Source organism: Humulus lupulus, chromosome 1 (assembly GCF_963169125.1).
Source record: "Humulus lupulus chromosome 1, drHumLupu1.1, whole genome shotgun sequence".
Taxonomy (NCBI): Eukaryota; Viridiplantae; Streptophyta; class Magnoliopsida; order Rosales; family Cannabaceae; genus Humulus; species Humulus lupulus.
In genome coordinates this window covers 306,423,542-306,444,616 of record NC_084793.1, presented here as the reverse complement: position 1 = coordinate 306,444,616, position 21,075 = coordinate 306,423,542, and the positions used below count along the sequence as shown (strand labels likewise).

General features: G+C 34.1%; 1 protein-coding gene across 1 annotated transcript; it reads right to left on the bottom strand.

Annotated features, from left to right (window-relative positions):
* Positions 1-4,468: 4,468 nt before the first annotated feature.
* Positions 4,469-20,329, bottom strand: LOC133781244 (CDK5RAP1-like protein). Its single transcript, XM_062220292.1, has 4 exons — positions 20,239-20,329; positions 7,281-7,728; positions 5,910-6,967; positions 4,469-5,188 (listed from the first exon to the last, which is right to left on the bottom strand). The coding sequence occupies exons 1-4, from the start codon at positions 20,327-20,329 to the stop codon at positions 4,677-4,679; spliced, it is 2,109 nt and encodes a 702-aa protein (XP_062076276.1). The 3' UTR covers positions 4,469-4,676.
* Between the last annotated feature and the right edge of the window lie 746 nt (positions 20,330-21,075).

Sequence of the window (21,075 nt, the reverse complement as noted above, 5' to 3'; positions counted from 1 at the left end):
AGCCAGTAAAATGTAGTGGGGACCAAAATGAAGAGTGAAATTTGTGTGGTAACAAAATAAAGAAAGAGATATATATATATACTCCCAATTCTTACTATTTAATGATTGCTATTATGATACTAGGAAATTTGCCATTTCATTTTGTTGGGTTATTTGAGATTATAAATATATATATAATTTTCTGAAATTTGTTTAGAGTTTATAAAAATATATTATGTTAAGTACACAAAGTTTGCACTTTGTATATATGTGTACCATTTTGAAAATTTTTTGGGTAATGATTGTTTTTAATCACTATTTATAGGTATTTTTTGTATTTTCCATATATGGATAAGTTGTAATTTTTTTTTTTTTATTATATGACAGGGTACAATGTGGTTACATGAGACTTCTCATAAATTTTTAGGAAATTTTGAATAATTTAGGATTTCGAAATCATGATTAATTTTAATAGCTTGTTTCACGCGTGCGTATAAATATTGAAAAAAATATACGTGTAACAAGCTGTTTGAATCTTGATTTCGACAACCTAAATTATTCGAAATTTTCTGAAAATTTATAAAAAATTCTTGTAATTACATTATACACTATCATTGAAAAAAAAATTATGTACCAAAAATATAGTCACATGATACCTATTTTGTATGGATATATATATATATATATATATATATTGTAGTGAATTTAGAGAAACTAGGTGCACAAGCTAAATTCTTTGGCTAAAATAGCTGTGATGCTTCATTTTTCTAACTCCAACCCTTTTGTGTATCATTAATTATTTTAAAGATTTCAAATAATCCAAGACAAGAGAGTCGAGAGTCAAATGATGCTAGCTAAATCTGTTATGTTAAATTCTCTTTTTTTTTTTTTTTTTTTGCAGAAAAATAATCTATTATGTTAAAGATACAAGTTTGCATAAAAGTAAGTAATTTATTTAAAATATATATATGTATTACTTCTTTGATTTTATTTTATAAAATATTAGTGATTAATTATCTAAAATAAAGAGGATGAATGGAGCAACATACTAAAAAGTAGTAGTAGTTAATTTTAAAATTTAGAATACTATGTCTTGAAGATGCTCTCTTGTAAATCGAGGTGATTAAGCAAGTGTAATATATATATATATACTTATAAGATATAAATTTTAAATACATAATAAGTAAAAAGATAAAAACAATAATTTTAAAAGAAAAATCTATTGTACATGAAAGATTATTATGAACACGAAATATTATTAACTCGAAAGCATATAAAAATTAGACAATAAATTTTGTCATTTGAATATATTTCCTTATATATATATATTACATTTTAAGATATAATATATATTACAAAATCTACTCACATAAAACTAATATTATTTTTTTCATATAAATATTTTATAAAATAAGAAAAGCTGAAAGTAGAAATTAATAGATGAATAGAACTTTGAATCCCACGCTGGTTAAGGTATGAAAATTGATTCATATAAGAAAAGAAAAGAAAAGAATGGGACATGAGAGAGAGGAGCCCATCTTGAGCCGAAAGAAGCCCATTGGGCCAGGGCGCCGAAATTGTCAGTTTTGGTATTCATTTTCTACTCCCCACCACCCACACCCACACCCACACCCACACCCACAACCACTATATAATAATAATAAGAGAAAATTTCGTGTGCAACTCAAAAATGGGCATTATGTTGTACTCTCTTTCTATTTTGGTTGGTTCCTATTTTGGTTGGTTCGGAAAGTATTTTCCAAGCAAATTTATAGTTATTTTGAACTTCTGTAAAAATTTTTGAAATTCTAAATAATTTATTGTGCTAAAAAATAAGGTTCAAATAATTTGATGCATGCGAAATTATTTTTTTACGTACGTGAAAAGTAATTTATTTGAATATTGTTTTCAGCCCTTTAAATTATTTGGAATTTCTTAAAAATTTGCAAGATGTTATAAATAACTATAATATACACTGCCATAAAAAATAATTCACCGAAAAATAATTAACAAGCCAAAAACTAGAGAGGAGTGCACCGCTATGCCTCTTTTGAGGTGTGCACCGGAGAACTATACCCTAAAATTAATAGTATAATTAATAGAGAAAATTGAAAAAATGTCCTATTTCTTGAAGTTATTCTATCATTTGACATAGTTTTGATAATTATTTATAAAATTGTCTCTCTAAAAGTTTGGACTAAATTTCTAAAAAATATTTAACCAACTCCGTGAAATAAAGTGTCGGATATCAAAATTAGACTAGAGTGTAAACTCTCGTTCTGAATTGCCAATAGAGTCTCATTAATATAACTTATTACAACACTCCATTCTCTCTTACTGACACACACAACACCAAAACCATGGTCTTGTCTTCCATCAATCTTTGGGCTACGCCATACTTACAGGCTCCACCACCACCACCACCACCATCACCATCACCATCACCATCACCACCACACCAATATACTCATAACCCTCTTTTCCATGCACTCTTATTCTCCTTTATTTTCTCTTATAACTTATTCCAAGTCTGCGCACCTTCTTTTTGACGAAAACTTGTACGTGACTTAGTGACACACACACACTATACTAAATCACAGCCATGAGAAAATTATAGCCTCCTCATCAGTGAGTGAGTGTTCTATCTTTCTTTCTCTTCTATTCTATGGCTGCATGTGAAAGTTGTTAAACCTTAGTTCATGTCATTATTGGTTGACCACTTTATATTATAGCCTTCTTTAGAGTATTTTGAATCTTTGTGTTGTGTGGTGGTGTTAGTTAGGTAGGTAGGTCTCTCACCCAAATATATATATTCTATCATGATGTAATGACTACTATCACAAATTATCTCTGATAGAGACACTTTGCACTTTTTTTTTATTTTTTTTATTTTAAAGATACCTTGTTATCATGCTTGCTTGCTTGGGTCAATGCACTATCATCATTCATGTCATATTTCTGATTTTTTAAGATGTTTTAAAAAAAAATAATGAAAAAAAAAATTGTCAGACTTAGTTGAGCTTTTATGATGAGGATGTCTCAGATTGTATTATACCTATGTGGATTACTACAACCAAGAAACAGTAAAGATTCTCACTTTTCATTAGTTTGGTTTCTTTGCATTGCATTCAATTAGTTTCAACAACATTATTAAGTTCTATCTAACCTAATAATAATCTTTGCTGGTTTCTTTCATTTAATGTTGTATGTTTATGGATATTCACATACAAGTCTCTTAGTTCACTAGAGAAGCAAGCATTTTTGTCAAGCTTTATTGGGTAGTATAGGGAAAGAAACAAATGTCACTTTTTTTTCTTCTTCAAGCTTTAAAGTGATTTACTATCTAAGTATTGTGAACTTATTGAACTAGCAATTTAAGATTCAATAAAAGCTTAAATAACATGTAAAAAATTATCACACAAAGTAATTTTTACAAGATTCACCATTACACAAAGTAATGGCTAATCATTGGAACCTAGTCCAGAGAAAGAAATCTACTAAGATAAAAAATGCAAGTTCTATAAAGTATCTCTGATTTTACATTAACAACAAGAAAATCTTCTATACTTGTCTCTCTTGCAAATTTCCTTAAATTAAGTACTTCAAGTCTTCACACTTGAACTTTCATAGATCTGACATTCTTTAAATACTTCACCTGAAGAACATTATTGTCTGGCATAAATGAACATTCTTCAAAGATCAGAGTTCTTCAACCTGTCAAATCAACAAAAAAAAAAAAATACCAAGCCTAGCAGAGTTAAGTTTCTCACCAAAAGATACAATCAGAGTTCTAACTAACTCGACAAGTCAAGACACCACTATAACAGAAAATCGTTAGGAAATATAACACAGCACAAAAACCCAAAACCAAAAAACCAATCAATTAACCATAACAGAAGCTTTAATCCATACCGCGTAAGCAACAAGAAGACGTTATGACAACACCAAATTTCCAGATGCAACTAGAAAAACAACATATGAATCATAATATTGCCACAATACAAAACAAAAAGTATGACACTTACAAAACTTAAAGTGTTGCAACAACTTTTTTTTTTTAACAAAGTGTTGTATCTTCTTTAATTAGCAAAGAAATATATATCAAATACATTCTTTCTCCATTTCAATATTTTACATATGAAATCTAATGGAACTCCACTTGTGAATTAGGAATGAGTTTATACTAATTTAAGTCCATCGATCTCTCTATTGATACTAGTTTGAATTATCGGTTATTAAATAATTACAAACAAGATCTTTTGTTTTCATAATTAGTTAAAATGAAATTCTCAGCTCAAATTTCAACAGCAATACTCTTTTGTGGCAGACTAAGTCCTTAAGAAGAGAAAGAAAACATCCAAGTTGTTGAACTGAGGTTATAATTCTTTTACAATTTATAAAACAAAGAATTTTATTTGTAAAAGTATATTGTGTTGAACTCCAGCTATAATGCCATATTGTATATTCACATTCATGGGAATAGATTCAGTTGTATTATGAATCAAAGTGCTCCAGTTAAACTCAATTACTAAACATAAGATGTGTCATGATGGAATTAATCAACTTTTTACAAATGCCTGTAATCAAAATCCCCAGCAAAATCTGCTCAGCTATTGCCAAAACAAGAAAAAAAAATTTATTATGCAATAATTTTGAGTAAAGAGTGCAAAAAAGAGAGGTAACTAAGTAAATGATTCTCAACTTCTGCTTCCGCAAGCAACAGCTTCTTCATACTCGATGTTGTAAAATGAAGTCAATTTAGTAATAGCAAGAGCTTCACCAAATAAGGATGCTCTTGTAGATTTCAATATACGAACTTCCACATAATCACCCACCATTGGCTTCCTTGTGCCATTTGAATCACAGTCTCGTTGTGGGACCGGAGCACTGACAAAGATAACTCTATGGCCTCTGTCACTCTTGCCAATAAGTTCTGTATCTGGAGCTCTCTTATTAGGTCCCTCAACCAACACAAGTTGAAGAGTTCCTACTTGTGAGTCATAACGCTGACCGGTACTTGAACGAAAAGCTTCAATAAGTTCGGTGAGCCTTCTCTGCTTAACTTCCTCAGGAACGTCATCAGAGTAGTTTCTATTTGCATGAGTTTTGTCCCTCATGCTATATGCGAACATGTATGCCATATCGTAACCAACAGCCTTTATAAGACTTACTGTGTCTGCATGTTGGTCCTCCGTTTCTCCACAGAAACCTATAGAAAATTACAAATTATAAAGCTATTACTAAAAGAAAACAAGATGGATTTTACACAAGTTTGGAGAAGCCAAAATATGAAACCACCAAATATATATATCACATTCATGAGTGAAGGTAGGCACATGAATATTTTGCAGACAAAGTGTAGATGAGAGAGAACAAAGAACTATTCCCAAGGAATGGAATAAGGTATGTGAAAATTCAGTGCAAATTGGAAGCAGGTATGAATTTATGAAGAGCAATTCTGGATGATAAGCTACATAATATAATCTAAAATCCTCACAGTGAAAAAGTAATACTTACATACTAAAAGGAGGAAATGTAGAAGGCAAGACAAGAACAGAACAAATAGGTAGCTAAAAAGTACGAATGGAGTTGCACCATGCACCAAAGCTCAAGTAAAATACTAGAGTCAAAGTTACAAAGTTTTAACTATTTAGCAGTCCTGCTTGTTTCTGAAGAAATTTTTCTATCAACACCGCAAGAAGTTTTGCAAGATAATTTGATCCCCACTATATTAACACCACAAAAAGTTTTGCAACTACCCAATGCTTGTTTTTGTTTCTATACCTAAGTTCATGATATGTCACAAAAAAACGAATACAACATTTTTACTACTGCGATCAAATTTAAAATAGCTGATAATGACATTTCCTCAAGTTAGCAAAGCTACCAAAGTATTGCACTGTAATTTGTCAAAATGGAAGACGCCTTACCACATATGAAATCACTGCTTATCCCCATATCTGGAACAATCTTCCTTATCTTTTGCACGAGATCCAAGTATACTTCTCGGGTATATCCCCGGCGCATTCTTTCCAGCACTGTGCTATTCCCACTTTGTGCAGGTAAATGTATATATTTACATATGTTATGTCTGTCTCGCATTAAATATAGCAACTCATCTGGGAAATCTTTAGGGTGCGGGGATGTATATCTGAATCTCATCTCAGGAAATTCAGTGGAAAGACGATCTAAGAGATCAGCAAAACGTAAACCCACTTTCTTCACCTTGCACATGCTGGAAAATCCTTCACTTAGGTTCCAATTAGTTCCTGCTTCAACTTCATCCTCATCTCCAGATGTATCATTATAACTGTTTACATTCTGGCCAAGAAGCATTACCTCTTTCACACCCTCTTTCCAAAGCTCACCCACCTCTCTCACTACAGACTCCACAGGGCGTGACCGCTCTCTACCTCTAGTGAAAGGAACAATGCAAAATGAGCACATATTATTGCAACCCCTCATTACTGAAACAAATGCAGTAACAGAATTTTTTGAGATTCTAACGGGACTAATATCAGCATAAGTCTCTTCAAGAGAAAGCAGGGTATTGATCCCTTTCTGGCCATAGTCTACCTCTTCAAGCAACTTAGGCAAGTCCCTGTAAGCATCAGGCCCACAAACGACATCGACCATTTTATCTGAATCTAGTATCTTGTCCTTTAACCTCTCAGCCATGCATCCCAAAACGACAACTTTTGGGGGGCGTACGGATTCTGACCTACCAGTAGCAACATTGCTCTTCCAATGCCTCTTAAGAAACCAAAAGTAATTCAGTCGCTGCCACACCTTCTGTTCAGCATTGTCCCTAATAGCACAAGTATTGATAAATATTACCTCAGCGCTCTCTGGGTCATCCACAGTTTCGCTATACCCAGCATTTTTCATTATGGAAAGAACGATCTCCATATCATTTACATTCATCTGACACCCATAAGTCTCGTGATAAATACGACCCTTTGAAGAAATTTCAGAAGTTGCTACATGGCTAGACATATAATCAAACAGGAAGTGGGCATAAGATTCATATACTATCTTCTAATAAAGTAAGTGAAAATCCCAATAAAGTTCGGTGTGTTTTTTACTATCCAAATATAAAACTGAGTCTTTAAGCTTGTACTAACAATCATTCAAAATGTAAGGCCATAAAGATCAGTGGTTTGAAGTTACTTGGTATAATTATTGCAACCCAATTCTAATTATACCATAAAGAACCAAAATATCTCCAAATTAAACCTAAATTCGAATAATTCAATATCGAATAACAATCTCTACACGAGTATCAGAGAAAGAAAACTCACTCTTGTTGAGCTTCAGAAGATATGAGAGCTGCTTGAGCAATGAAGTGGTGGAGACCTGGAGTCTCGGGCTTGCTGAGAGGAGACTGAGACGCAGAAAAGCTTCGGGAAAGTTTAAAACCGGAGCCTCCATGCTGCGTGCGGCGGAGGTAGCACCGCGAAATAGGCCTCTCAGGTTGCGAAGCGATGAAACGAAGCCTGAGACCGAAGCCGCATCTTCCGTGGAGCTTTAGCAAGAGACCGCAATGAGGCTGGTTAAGGATCGAGGAGAGCGAAGCCGCCATTGAAGAGAGAGCATGCGTTTGAGATTTTTGTGTGTTCTGAAACTTGGATAAGAGAATACGAATACGGTGGACGAAAAGATAAATGAAACGTTTCGTTATTTTAATCCCGTAAAATGAAACGAAACGGTAAAAAAGATAGAAACCATTCCCCTTACAGGGTAAGGTGACTTGGCAAAATGAACTATTTTGATAATTTTGTACAAAATGGCTTAGGGTCTGATTGGTTCGCGATTAGAAAACTGTATTTTTGAAAAGTGGGATTCTGAAATGAAAATCTGAATTTAGTGACTGAAAACATGTTTCTGAAAATGTGATTGGTTTAATGTGAGTAAACTGTTTTTGAGTTTTAAAAAACTGAATCTGTGATTGAGATTAAATTTGAAAATATAACAGAAACTGAATATGTGATTGGTTTAGCTGAAAGTAAAATTTAATTATATTGATAAATTAAAATTTAATAATATTGCATTAATTAAATTCATAACAATATTGCATTGTCATTAACTTTGATTTTTTTTATATTAAAGTTATATTTTTTTAGGACACGATTGATTAGTGATTTAAAAATTGTATTTTGAAAAAGTATGATTCTGAAAAAAGAATCTAGATTTAGTGTCTGAAAATATGTTTATGAAAATGTGATTGAATGTATTGTCCGTTAACTATTTTTTAGTTTTATAAAATTGAATAATTTTTTGGTAGAAAATCTAAAAATTGAATATGTAATATATATATATATATATTTTTATTTTTTGTATAATAATAATTGAAGTGAAAATATATTTTTATTTATTTGTTGTAATTTTTATTTGATCAATGATTTTTTTTAGCAAATATATTGTAAATTAGAATTAAATTATATTCTGTTATATAATTTTATAATTAATTATTTTACTAAATTTATATAGATAAAAATTTTAAAAAGTAGATTGACTTGTAAAAATGACAAAAGAAAAAAAAATCAAGACTATAAGAAAAATAGCAAGAATTTTTTTTTTTTTTTAAATAGTAAGATTATACTGAAAACATTAAGGGGCTAATTGGTAGTTAATTCAAAAATATAATTTTAGAAAATTATTTTCAAATCAAATGATTTGAAAATAAAGAAAACAACAATTTGTTGTTTTCTCTTTTGCTGAAGGATTTTAACTTAGTTTTCAAAAACGGTTTTTTTTATTTTCTAAAACAAGTGTGCCAATCAAGTTTTCATTGCTGTTTTCATTTTTTTAAATCTGAAAATGATAAAACTGTTTTTGAATCCCCTACCAATCACACCCTTAGATACTTCAGCCGGTTGAAATTTTTAGATAGCAAATTAAAATTTTAAACAAAGTATATTTTACAAAAAATTATAAAAAATAAACCACTTTTACCGATTACTCTAATTATAATGCAGGGGTGTTCTCCAGTTCACCAAAAGGACACATTGCTGCACCCGAAAAGGGCATACTGTTGCACTATTCTTTAGTTTTTGACTCACGAAGTATTTTTGGCCTAAAATTTTTTTATAGTCGTGTATATTGTAATTATTTAGAACATCCTACAAATTTTTAAAAAATTACAAATAATTTACAGTGTAAAAAACAATGTTCAAATAAGCTACTTTCTACGCGCATAAAAAAATAGTCACGCGTGCAACAAATTATTTGAATCTGGTTTTTTGGCACTGTAAATTATTTGGAATTTCCTAAAAATTTGTAGGATGTTTTAAATAACTACAATCTACACGGTCATAAAAAAAATTGCGCCGAAAATTCTTCCCAAGCCAAAAACTTGAGAGGATTGCACTGGTGTGCCCCTTTTTGGGGAGTGCACCCGAAATTTTTACTTATAATGTAAAGCCATAAATTTGGGTAGTATTTTACACTAATGAACTCGAAAATAACAAGCATGGTATTCTACAAAAAAAACTTTGAGTTGTTAGAGACAACAAGATGTTGTAGATCGAGTTATGTAATGACCCAAATTTCCTAATAAGGTTTATGACATTGATTAGGAGACCGAGAGGGCCATAATTGATAATTATGTTATTAAATGATTATGTGAATTATATTATTATATGATGATAAATGCATGCATATGAGTCGACTTTTCATTGTAAAGACATTTTGGTAATTTGGCCCGTTGATGGCGGATTTGTATATTTTCATGCATCTTGGTGAATTATGAATAAGACCACATTATAATGTGGATTTGTTTGAGCTATTCGGCATGAGACGATCTTTGAATACAAGTTAGCGGTTTGGTCATAACGGGGTAATTTCGGGGCTCGAGGTGAGTCTCGGAGCAATTTGATGATTAGTACATTACCGGGAATTAAAGGGTAATGGGTTATGATTTATTAGCATTTGAGAATATTGGGAATAACGAGAATTGGATGACGTTAATTATGATTAACGGGATTAGAGGATAAATGATGGTTTTACCCTTGGTAGCCTTAAGAGGGAATTAAATGACCTAGGGCCATTTTGGTCTTTTGACCTAAGGGATTATATCAACCATTAAAGGCTGTAGAAAACAGAAACCAAAACAGAGCATTGTTTTTCTTCTCCCGATCATCACTTCTCCTTCTTCTTTCTTTGAATTTTTGAAGCCTCAATTGAAGATTCAAGCTAGGGAACCAAGCCTTGAGGGTCTAGGGTTGTGTTCAGCCATTGAAGAGGGTTCTATATTGAGCTTGAGGTAAGTTTTCAACCATGGAAAAATCTGGTTTTACTCTGTTTTCTTATTGAGTTTCAGTTGGAATTTTGAAGTTGATAGTTGAGAATTGATGGAAGTTTTTAGCAAAAATTGATTGAGTTTTGATGCCTAGGACTTGTAGAATGGGTATTTGGGTTCATTTGTAAGTTTGGTTGAGGTTTGGAATCAGTTTGTGAAGCTTGGAATTGGAGAACACGAAGGAGGAAAAACTAGGGCTGAAATACCCTGGTTGTAGCGCTACAACGCCCAAGGGAGGACGCTACAGCGCTGTCCAGGGCAAGCATCCCTGCTTGTAGCGCTTAGGAGCTAGGGGGCAGCGCTACACTTTTTTTCCAGGGTCCTATTTTGGGCACTTTTGAGGGTTTTTGGCTCGGGGTTTCAATTCCTAAAGCTCGGGATCAAATCTACTAACCGTTTGAGTACAATTCGAGGTCCCGGGAGTGAGGTTTACGTCAAGAGTCTTTCATTGTTGATTTCATTAATTGGATTCCATATTTGGTTATGAATAGGTGACCACTAAGGGATCAAAGGATCGATCGTTCTCAATGGCCGTTCATTTATTATTTATCGCTCGAACCAGAGATAAGAAAACTGCACCCAGTATGTGACATGCATGATTTTTGATGTAACATGTTGAATGCTCTATTTGTACATCTGGAATGCATATCAAATGCTTGGTAATTTGCTTACCTGTGAATGGTACTTACTTATTAGTCAGAATCGGCAATGGTATCAGTATTAATTGTGAAGTTGTGACTTATTAGTCAAGTTCGGCAGTAGTACTGAGCACTGGTCGTATAGTATAGGCTTATGAGTCAAGAACGGTATTAGCGTGTTTAACGCAAGCCGAAAATATTAGATCTAATCAACATAAGCATTATCATCAGAAGCATGAAATGTGTGACAGTCAGAATCCCGTGATCCGTAAGGAGAAAGACCGGGTAAGCTGTGCAATCCCACACCGCCTGGGGAAGGTGAAGTGTGATGATTTTAAGACTGTGTAGGTATGGGACTACACAGTTGAAGATGGCTTAAATAGATTAATGGGTACTACCTATATCAACAAGATGCATCTTCTTTTCGGTAGCCCATCACTTGAGAACTCCAAAGTTAAGCGTGCTTGACTTGGAGTAATCTCAAGATGGGTGACCTCCTGGGAAGTTTTCCCAAGAAGCGTGCGAGTGAGGACAAAACACACTGGAAAGACTCGTGTTGGTTTGTAGGGCCAGTCGTCATTCCAGAAAGTAGCCATAGTGATGTAGGGCGTACAAATGGTATCAGAGCCTTGACCCAGCTAGAAGTGTGGTCGACGGGGACGTTGGACCCGTAAGGGGGGGTGATTGTGACAGTCAAAATCTCGTGATCTGTAAGGGGAAAGACCGAGTAAGCTGTGCAATCCCGCACCGCCCGGGGAAGGTCAAGTGTGATGATTTTAAGACTGTGTAGGTATGAGACTACACATTTGAAGAGGGCTTAAATAGATTGATGGGTACTACCTATATTAAAATTAGTATTTTTATTATTTATTTTTAGAAAATTAATGATTATGGTTTTCCAAAAAAAAATTAAAGATATTAAAAATTTTAAAACCAAAGTCCTATAATTTCTTATTAATTCTAAAGTGTCACATTGAAACAAATTTAATTAATTTAGAATTAATTTGTTGCTAATCAATATTTATGTTTAACTAATATAATGAACCTGTACAATTAAGTCCAACTTAGGTAAATGGACCTTAACAATTGAGCTTGTATGGAGGAAGGCTGGGTCCAGTATGTCGTTCCCACTACAAAGGCCCCCTATCTTCCATACAAGGTCCAAAAGACAGGAATTTAAACCTTCTTTTTATTAATTGTTATTAATTGATTAGGCTTATTATAGTCATGCAAAGCAAATGAGCCTTCATAAGTGGAATCACCCATAAGAGAGGAATTTAAACTTTACATTTTCTAATGGGCCCAAATAAAACTTATCATTTTATGAATATTTTATTTGGCAAAATACCATATATCTAACAAACATATGAGCCACTATATGCATCTAAGCCAAATTGCAAAAATACCACATATAGTGCAAACATACATGTTATATTTGGATGAGCCTAATCATGTAACTATATGAGCAATTTTATGAATTTATGCAAAAATACCACAATTTATTTCATTTGCAAAAATACCACATTTAATTATCTAGAATTTATCAAAAAAATTCAAATTAATTAAATTTTTACAAAAAATAAGTCAATTGGTTTTAGGTTAATTTGATAAAAAAAATATTAATTTAATTTAAATATGATTTATCAACAATTAACCAAAGTTAATTTAAATCACATTTATTAAAAAAATATATTTTATTAATTAGCTGAAAAAAATGATATTTTTAAAAAATTTAACCAATTTTAAATTTTAAAATCAATATCTTAACTATTTTCCAAAATATCTTGTGTTGTTACAACTATTACCTAATATTTTAACCATTTAAAAATAATAAAATACAAATAGTTATAACAACCTTAAAATATCTCAAATAGTTAAACAAATTCAAATATCCATAAAAATATCTAACTAACAATGTTCAAATTTCAAATAATTTAAATATTAAAAACTATAGAATAAAAATATATTTATATTTTCAAATAAAGATTCAATAAAAATATCAAGAATTTAAATGAAAATATCTTAAATATCTGATATCATAATTCTAATATTTTAATATATTAAAAGATTTAAAATTAAGTTGTTAGTCTATTTTGAAATTTGAATTTGAATATTTGTAGAAAATATCTAATTATTTAAATCCCAACTAACAAAAATATATTTATTTTAAAAAAAAATTAAATGATAAAACAAAAAATATATTTTAGGTTTTGATTATAAATAATAAATTTCCACAATTTTAATTTTCTTTGTTTTTCAAAAAAAAAAAATCTGGATAAACAGTACCCGTATGGTACTGTTCACCGTGGTGTGCTCTGGCTGCTGGTGGCGCGCGCACGGGGCTGGGTGGTGGCGCGCTGGGCGCGCGCGCGAAGGGGTGTAGTGCGCGCGCGTACGTGCGCTGGTGCGCACGATGTGCACACGCGTGTGCGCGCGCGCATGGGAGCCAGGCCAAATTTTTCCAAAAAAAAATTTGAGCAATTTTTCAAACCAAAATCATTTTCTAATTAATTTTTAATATGTTTTACACAAAATAAAGCATATATAAAAATTAATAGCATAGAAAACACAACAAAATAACCTAAAAATTGCTAAAATTCACATAAAATCAATATGCTCATAAAAACATGAAAACCATCCAATTATTCAAACATATTAAATAATCCAATTTTAAACATGTTCATGCATGAAAATAAAGATTAACCTGTCTCTGAGGCCAGTTGTTGGAAAAAGCTTATACATGATCTTTATTTATTTTCATGTATATCTAATATTAAACAAATTAATACGAGATAGCTTAAAACATGTTTCTAAAATTGAATTCAAAGAGAAACAAAAATAGAATACTTACAGTATACGCAGCGGAATTAAAGAATCCTTCCTTCAGTTTCTCTAACTCTTATATCCTCTCTGTCGCAGAGTATTATCAAGAAACTGAACTGATCTTCTATTTTCTTCACAATCTTCCAATGTATCCTTAGAACCACCTAGACTAGTGTGGGCAATTCTCAACACATGAGATAGATATAGAGAGAAGAAGAGAAAATAACAAAGTGGCTTAAAAAATGACTTGTGTTTAGAGAGAATATAAAACTATCAGAAAATCTGACTTGTGACTTACAAACTTATGTTTTGACTTCTCTATAAGCACTCATTTTATAGATTCAATTAGGCCATTTAATTTAATTAAAAAAATCAATAAAATAATAGCTATTTTGAAGCTCTAGATCGAAATTATCATGGGCTATAGGCCCGTGAAATTTCCCATTTGATTATAAGCCCATTGGACATAAAATCAATGCCTGTATTATTTTCTATTGATTTAATTAATTAAATAATTATTTAAATCCTTTATCAAATTAATTATTTATAATTTGAACCTTGATTTAAATTTATTTATTAATTTAGATACCAATTTATCTTAATTAATAAATCTGCCATAATTTCTCTTTTTTTCTCAAAATTACACAACTCTGTGAAACTATCCAAAATTGACCTGATCAACTTTGATAATTCTAATTGATGATTAAATCAATTAATTGAGACTATCTAGATGATTTTATCCAAGGTACAATGGGGACCATGGGCCTATGAAATCAAGCTCCAATAAGTTATCATAAATCTAACAAATAAATTTACTAACTTATTAATTCCTCGTGACTCCACTATAGGCTCGGAATTGCACTTTTGAATTCATAGAACGCTCTATAACAAATATAGATACGCTATTAATTATCCATTGTTACAACCATAATTGTCACTCAATCCTCTATAGCGGTCTACAATGAGATAGGACTAAAATACTGTTTTACCCCTCATTGTATTTTATCCTTAAAACACTTAGTTCATTGTAAATGATATTTCAGTAAACTAATTTAATTACTAAAATGCGATCTCTATCATTTAACACCTTGAACCAAACTAAAAAGAAACCCTCATTTCACTTCTTCATCAGAAGCTATAGATGTTCATATCTATTGTAACGCCATGGTTACCCCAGAACAGTTACGGTGAACAGTGAACCGGAAATTTGACTCGCTACCCGAGTCCTTTGGTTAAAAACGTGATCTAGGTACCATTAACAGGTTAAGGTGAAAAAACCAATAAAAATGAAAGTGTACATTTCATTAAGTAAATAAACTGCTCATGAGCCTTTTAAAATGTTTACAAGTAGTTTGTATTACAAAAGAGTCGCTATAGTTCCAAATGTACAATCCCCGCCGGCCTAAGCGACAAAAATAGGGTAAACCCCTAGTCCCTCTGAGAACTCCTTGACCGTGGCAGTCAAGCGGCCCTGTATGTACATTACATCGCCCAAGCTCTCCACTCAAGGCTGGCCAAGCTTTTCCTTTCCTTTACCTGCACCACATAGCACCCATGAGCCAAGGCCCAGCAAGAAAACATAATAAAACATGATATAATATCAACAACGATCGTGATAACTATTCAGGACTATCAGTCCAACAAATAGGTGACAATAGCCAAGAGTCACAATAATGAGCATCGCTCCCTCTAGCCATGTGACGATAGGGTCACCAGGGCTTAACTGATAGGTGATTCTTTCATAAGCTTGTTCAGGACAGGTGCATGGTGATTGGTCACCAACATAACCTTCCTCACGACTCTAGAGTCGAAACTATGGACAACGTCCCTTAGCCACGTGACAAACGGTCATCGGGGTCATATACCTTGGCTATAGTCATCTGGTCGTAGACCAGGCAAGCGCTTATAAGTTCTTCGACCTTAGGGTTGGTCCCGCATTAATGCCATAGGGCCATTCAATGCGTGATCATCGACTTTAGAGTCGGTCCCTGACTAGTCAGTGTCTCAAGCAGGTAATCAGCATTCACTAGCATTTAACATGCAATCCATGTCCACATATATCAACCAACATGCCTCAAATATCCAACCATGCATGTCATATACCTGTACAGGGTGCAACTACATTCATACACTGTTTTCTTACCTCTGGTTCGAGTGAGAACGAATAAAGGAACAACCCTGAAAACGATCGACTTTTTGGTCCTTTAGCGGTTACCTGGTCATAACCAAATCATGGGATTCCATCAATAAAATGAATAATAAAAAGGTTCCTAAACCAAAACCTAACCTCCGGGACCTCAAACACTACTCAACCGGGTAGTAGGTTCAATCCCGAGGCCTTATGCTTGCATCCCCGAGCCAAAAAGCTAATTCTGGCCAAAAATGCCTTAAGGGCCGCGGCCCTCCTTGGCCATGCCGCGGTCCGCCCCTCAGACAGAGGCGCCTAAACCCAGGAGCCCCCAAAGGCCGCGGCTCACCCCTGCCATGCCGCGGCGCTAGCTCCAGTTCAGCCAAAACCCCTGTTTTTCTTCCCTTGAAACCAACCCTTCAAACCCAATTTAAACACCACCCAAACCTCTCTCAAACACCCATTTAAACCTCCAAACATCACCCATAACTATCCCTCATCATAACCCAAGTAAAACATCCCAAGAACTCCCCTTGATTCCAACTTTCCATACCAAAATCTTAAGCTGAAAACTATGAACGAAAACAGAGCAAAACCAGTAAAACAATGGATAAAACTCACCTCAAATTCGAAACGAAACCCTCTTCAATGGCTGAACCAAGTCTATAACTTAAGCCCCTTGATTTCCTAGCTTAGTTCCACCCCTTGAGCTCAAAATCTCCGAAGAAGAAACAAGGAAAGTGAAGGTACGGGAAGGAGGAGAAGTAAAATCTGTTTTTGTTCTGTTTTACTCTACAGCCTTCCAAGCTCATATATATCCTAGCCAAAAGACCATTATACCCCTAGGTCTTTAAAAGTCTCTAAAGCCAACTCAAGGGCAATTTTGGTACTTTCCACCTACACCGTTAACCATAATTAACGCTTCCCAATTCCCGCTAATCTCAATATTCTCAAACTCCAATATTTCACATCCCGTTACCCTTTAATGCCCGGTAACACTCTAATCATTAAAACACCCCGAGACTCACCCCGAGCCCCAAGCTTATGCCTGTTATGACCAAACCGATAATCAACATTCCTTGATCGTCTCATGCCAAATGGCTCGAGCAAACCCACATCATAATGTGGTCTCAATCTATATTACCAACATGCGTTCAAATAATCAATTTACCCTTAACGGGCCAAATTACCATCACACCCCTGTATAAAGAAACATGGACTCACATGCATGCATTTAACATCATATTATAATATAATTCTCATAAACATGCATAAACACATTTAATGGCATAATTAAACAGTTATGGCCCTCCCGGCCTACTAATCCAGCCATTAACCATAATAGAGAATCTGGGGCATTACATCTATGATTAACACTCCCACTCAATTATACTACCGAGTTCCCAAGATGTAAGTATGGGCTAGTCCGTAGGGTAAGCTGGTAACGAACAAGTCAAAGAACTCAAATAATACAATCAGTTAGAATACTAACCACTCAGAATTGAGATTGAATTGACCTATGGTCAACTATATGATATGACTAGAATAGATAATAACAGTATGTTTACTTAGCTTATCAACTGTCAATATCGGTCCTGTCCGATGTAACAAATACATCCGATCTTATCTACTTTGCTAATGTTCTGGAAAGAACATAACACTGTAATGTGTAAGTAGATCATATCGTAGATTGGCAAGTCAGTGTAAATCCAGTGCACTGACTAATCTTAGATTAACTTATTTTGAACATATAATCTTATTTATATTCCACTGTGATTACGTCACTATAAATAAGATTAGCTATATGCTCGGGATTTAATAGAAGTTTATATTAAACAAATAATCATGTAAATAAAACATGTGAGCAAAGTGATTGACCAAGTCAAAAAATGATTTCTATTCTTTTATTGATAATAAAATGAGATTACAAAGAATTTGAGTTTTAATTAGGGCATAAAACCCCAACAAAACATCCAAAGATGGGCATTCAACATGCTTACTTAACAATTGCGAGCATAATAACGATCATGCACAAACACAGAGACTTGAGCTCTGACCAATCTCACAGTCAATATCCATGGCATGCCCTAATCACATGTGTTCTCGTGCACCACATGCATCACACTTAATCATCCAGCATGCCTCAATAATAATCATATGCAAATGGGCAAGATTGCTAAGCATTCAATATGCTATCAATGTTTACATTTAAACATCCAACATGCATCAAGAGCAACCATGCATGTCACGCATGGGGTGCAGTTTTCTTACCTTTGGTTCGAGCGAGAATTAGAACAAGAACGACCCTTGAGAACGATCAATCCTTTAATCCTTTAGCGGTCACCTAGTCATAACCAAGTATAATCTCCAATTAATGAAAATCAACAATGATAGGGTCTTGGTCTAAACCCCACTCTCGGGACCTCGAAACATGCCCACACGGTGAGTAGATTCGATCCCGGGCCTTAAGGATTGAAACCTCGAGCCAAAAACCCTTAAAAACACTTAAAACAGGGTTCTGAAGAAACAGGGTAGCGCTACAGTGCTGCCCTCCTAGCGCCCCAGCGCTCAAAACAGATCCAAACCGCCCTAGCCCCCTCTGCAGGTAGCACTGTAGTGCCCTGCACTGGGCGCTGTAGCGCTACCTTCAGCTAGCTTCACCCCAGAAATCTCCTCCTTCGATTCTACCATTTCCAACCCAAATCAAAAGCTTCCAAACATCAAATTATGTCCCAAATGAACCCAAAAACCATCCTCACATGCCCCAAGCATCACAACCCCAAGAACCCTAGCCAAAACACCCATCGAAACTCAACTTTCCAACTCAAAAACCAGCTGGAACTTAACTCAGAAAACAGAGAAAAAGCTATAGTTCTAATGGCTAAAAACTCACCTCAATCTCAGCAACACACCCTCTTCAATGGTGGAGCATAACCCTAGCTTATCCCGGCTTGGTTCCTTGGCTTGATTCCTCAAACAAAGCTTGAAAATTCAGAGAGAAATGAAGGAGAAAACCTATCGGGAGAGAAGGAGAAAGGGTACTATGTTTTTGGTACTCTTCTACAGCCTTAATGACTTATATCAATCTATAAGGGTGAAAAGACCTAAATGCCCTTAAGTCTAAAATAAAACCTTAACAGCCACCAAGGGCAAAACCGTCCTTTCGCACCTATTACGTTAATCATAATTAACACTCTCCAATTCCCGCTGTTCTCAAACACCAATAATCCATATCCCATTACCCTTTAATTTCCGGTAATGCTCTAATCATTAAAACCACCCCGAGACTCACCCCGAGCCCCGAAATTAAACCCGTTATGACTAGACCGAACACTTGTATTTCATGATCGTCTCATGCCGAAAGGCTCGAACATATCTCCATAATGATGGGATCTCATTCACGAATCACAAAATGCACCCAAATACACAATTATGCTCTAAACGGCCCAAATTGCCAAAACAGTTTAATAAACAGTTGTGGACCCACATGCATGCATATAACATCATATTATAATATAATTCTCATAAACATGCATATAATCATTTAATAACACAATAAATCAATTATGACCCTCCCGACCTCCTAATCAAGGTCCTAAACCTTATTAGGAAATTTTGGGCATTACATAGAGGTTCTTCCATCGTCTACTGGTTTACATCTCAGCCAGACGAAATATATTCGGGATATTCTTACTCCGAGAGGTATGCTTGACTCTAAACCTGTACCTACACTTTTGCTTCTGCCTTTTTATCTCTTCATGAGGGTGTTCCTCTTGCTGATGCTACTCAATATCGAAGTATCCTTGGGTCCTTGCAAGATTGCACCATTACCAGACCAGATATATCCTTTGCTGTTAATTGGCTCTGTCAATTCATGCATGCTCCAACTGATATGCATATGCTGACTATCAAACGACTACTTCGTTACTTGAAAGGTACTGCTACTCTTGGCTTGGGGATTCATCACCAATCTGCTTACTCTCTTTTTTGTTACACAGACGCTGATTGGGCGTCTTGTCTGGATGATCGAAGGATTACGAGTGTCTACTGTCTGTTTCTTGGTGTTCTGCCAAGCAAAAGGTGGTCTCTTGTTCCAGCACTAAGTCGGAGTATCATGCTCTCACCAATGGGGTTACTGAAGTCTCCTAGGTTGTCTCTTTGCTATCTGAATTGCAGTTTCCCTCTTCTGCGCCTCCTGTGTTTTATTGTGACAATGTTAACACCCTCAATTTGACCTCTAATCATCATGTCTTGCATTCTCAGTCTAAACATGTGGAAATTGATATCCATTTTGTTCGTGAAAGGGTGACCTCTGGGCATATTGTTTTAGCTTATACAACTTCTGAGAATCGATTGGCTGATTGTCTTACCAAATCTCTGCCTACTACTCGGTTTCAATCTCTTAGGACCAAACTCACAGTCCTCCTTAGGCCCATGACTTCGAGGGGGAAGTTCACCCATAGTATTGTGCTGTGTTATTTAGCATTAAATATGTTTAGTTAATTATGTTATTAGTGTACTTGGGTACTGGTATGGGTTTGTTAGTTGGGTCATATATGGTGTAAGGGTCTATGACACATATATATATATATATCTTTGTACATTTTTCAGCTTAAGGAATTTAATATATTCTTTTCATTGCTCTGAATATCTTTCTCTGTTCTTTTATCTTCAAGAACTATCGAGGTGTAGTTGCACAGATGTACTTTGATACCTAAGTCATTCAAGCTCTTTCACCAATTTTTTTCTTCTTTCAAATCATTCTATTTTAATTCCGCCGAGAGGGGTTATTTATAACAAATCAAAGATGATAAGTTACTGAATTGATAAATTCACATATTGGTTTACATAAAGCAATGTTAGAACTAATAAATGAACTGTTCTTTATGCAAAGTCTTTGCCTTTTGGATTTGTTTTATAGCATATCTAATCTAAACTACAAAATTTTCTCTTAGGCATTCGCCACAGGACAAATCCAATCTCCACTAAGGATTTGCTTCTACTAACATATTTCATCATTAGTTAAGTTTTGTCAAACTCCATTCACACTTTTGCCTTAATCCCAATTATGCTTCTAATTAAAGCTAGGTTTCACCTTCATTTGGAACTATCAAATTATTTTATAAAAAAACACATTTTTTTATATTATTTCTATTTATTGGTGTGAGAATTGGTTAGAATATGTTTTATTTTTATAAGAAAGAGAG

What these genes read in the sequence shown, in the direction of transcription:
- LOC133781244 (XM_062220292.1), bottom strand. Translation starts at nt 20,329, where the DNA reads ATGGGTGAACTTCCCCCTCGAAGTCATGGGCCTAAGGAGGACTGTGAG. An exon ending in GAGTAGTAGGCAGAGATTTG is followed by an intron (nt 7,729 to 20,238) that starts GTAAGACAATCA and finishes CATTTTGCCAAG; the next exon opens with TCACCTTACCCTGTAAGGGG. An exon ending in AAGCAGTGATTTCATATGTG is followed by an intron (nt 5,189 to 5,909) that starts GTAAGGCGTCTT and finishes AATTTTCTATAG; the next exon opens with GTTTCTGTGGAGAAACGGAG.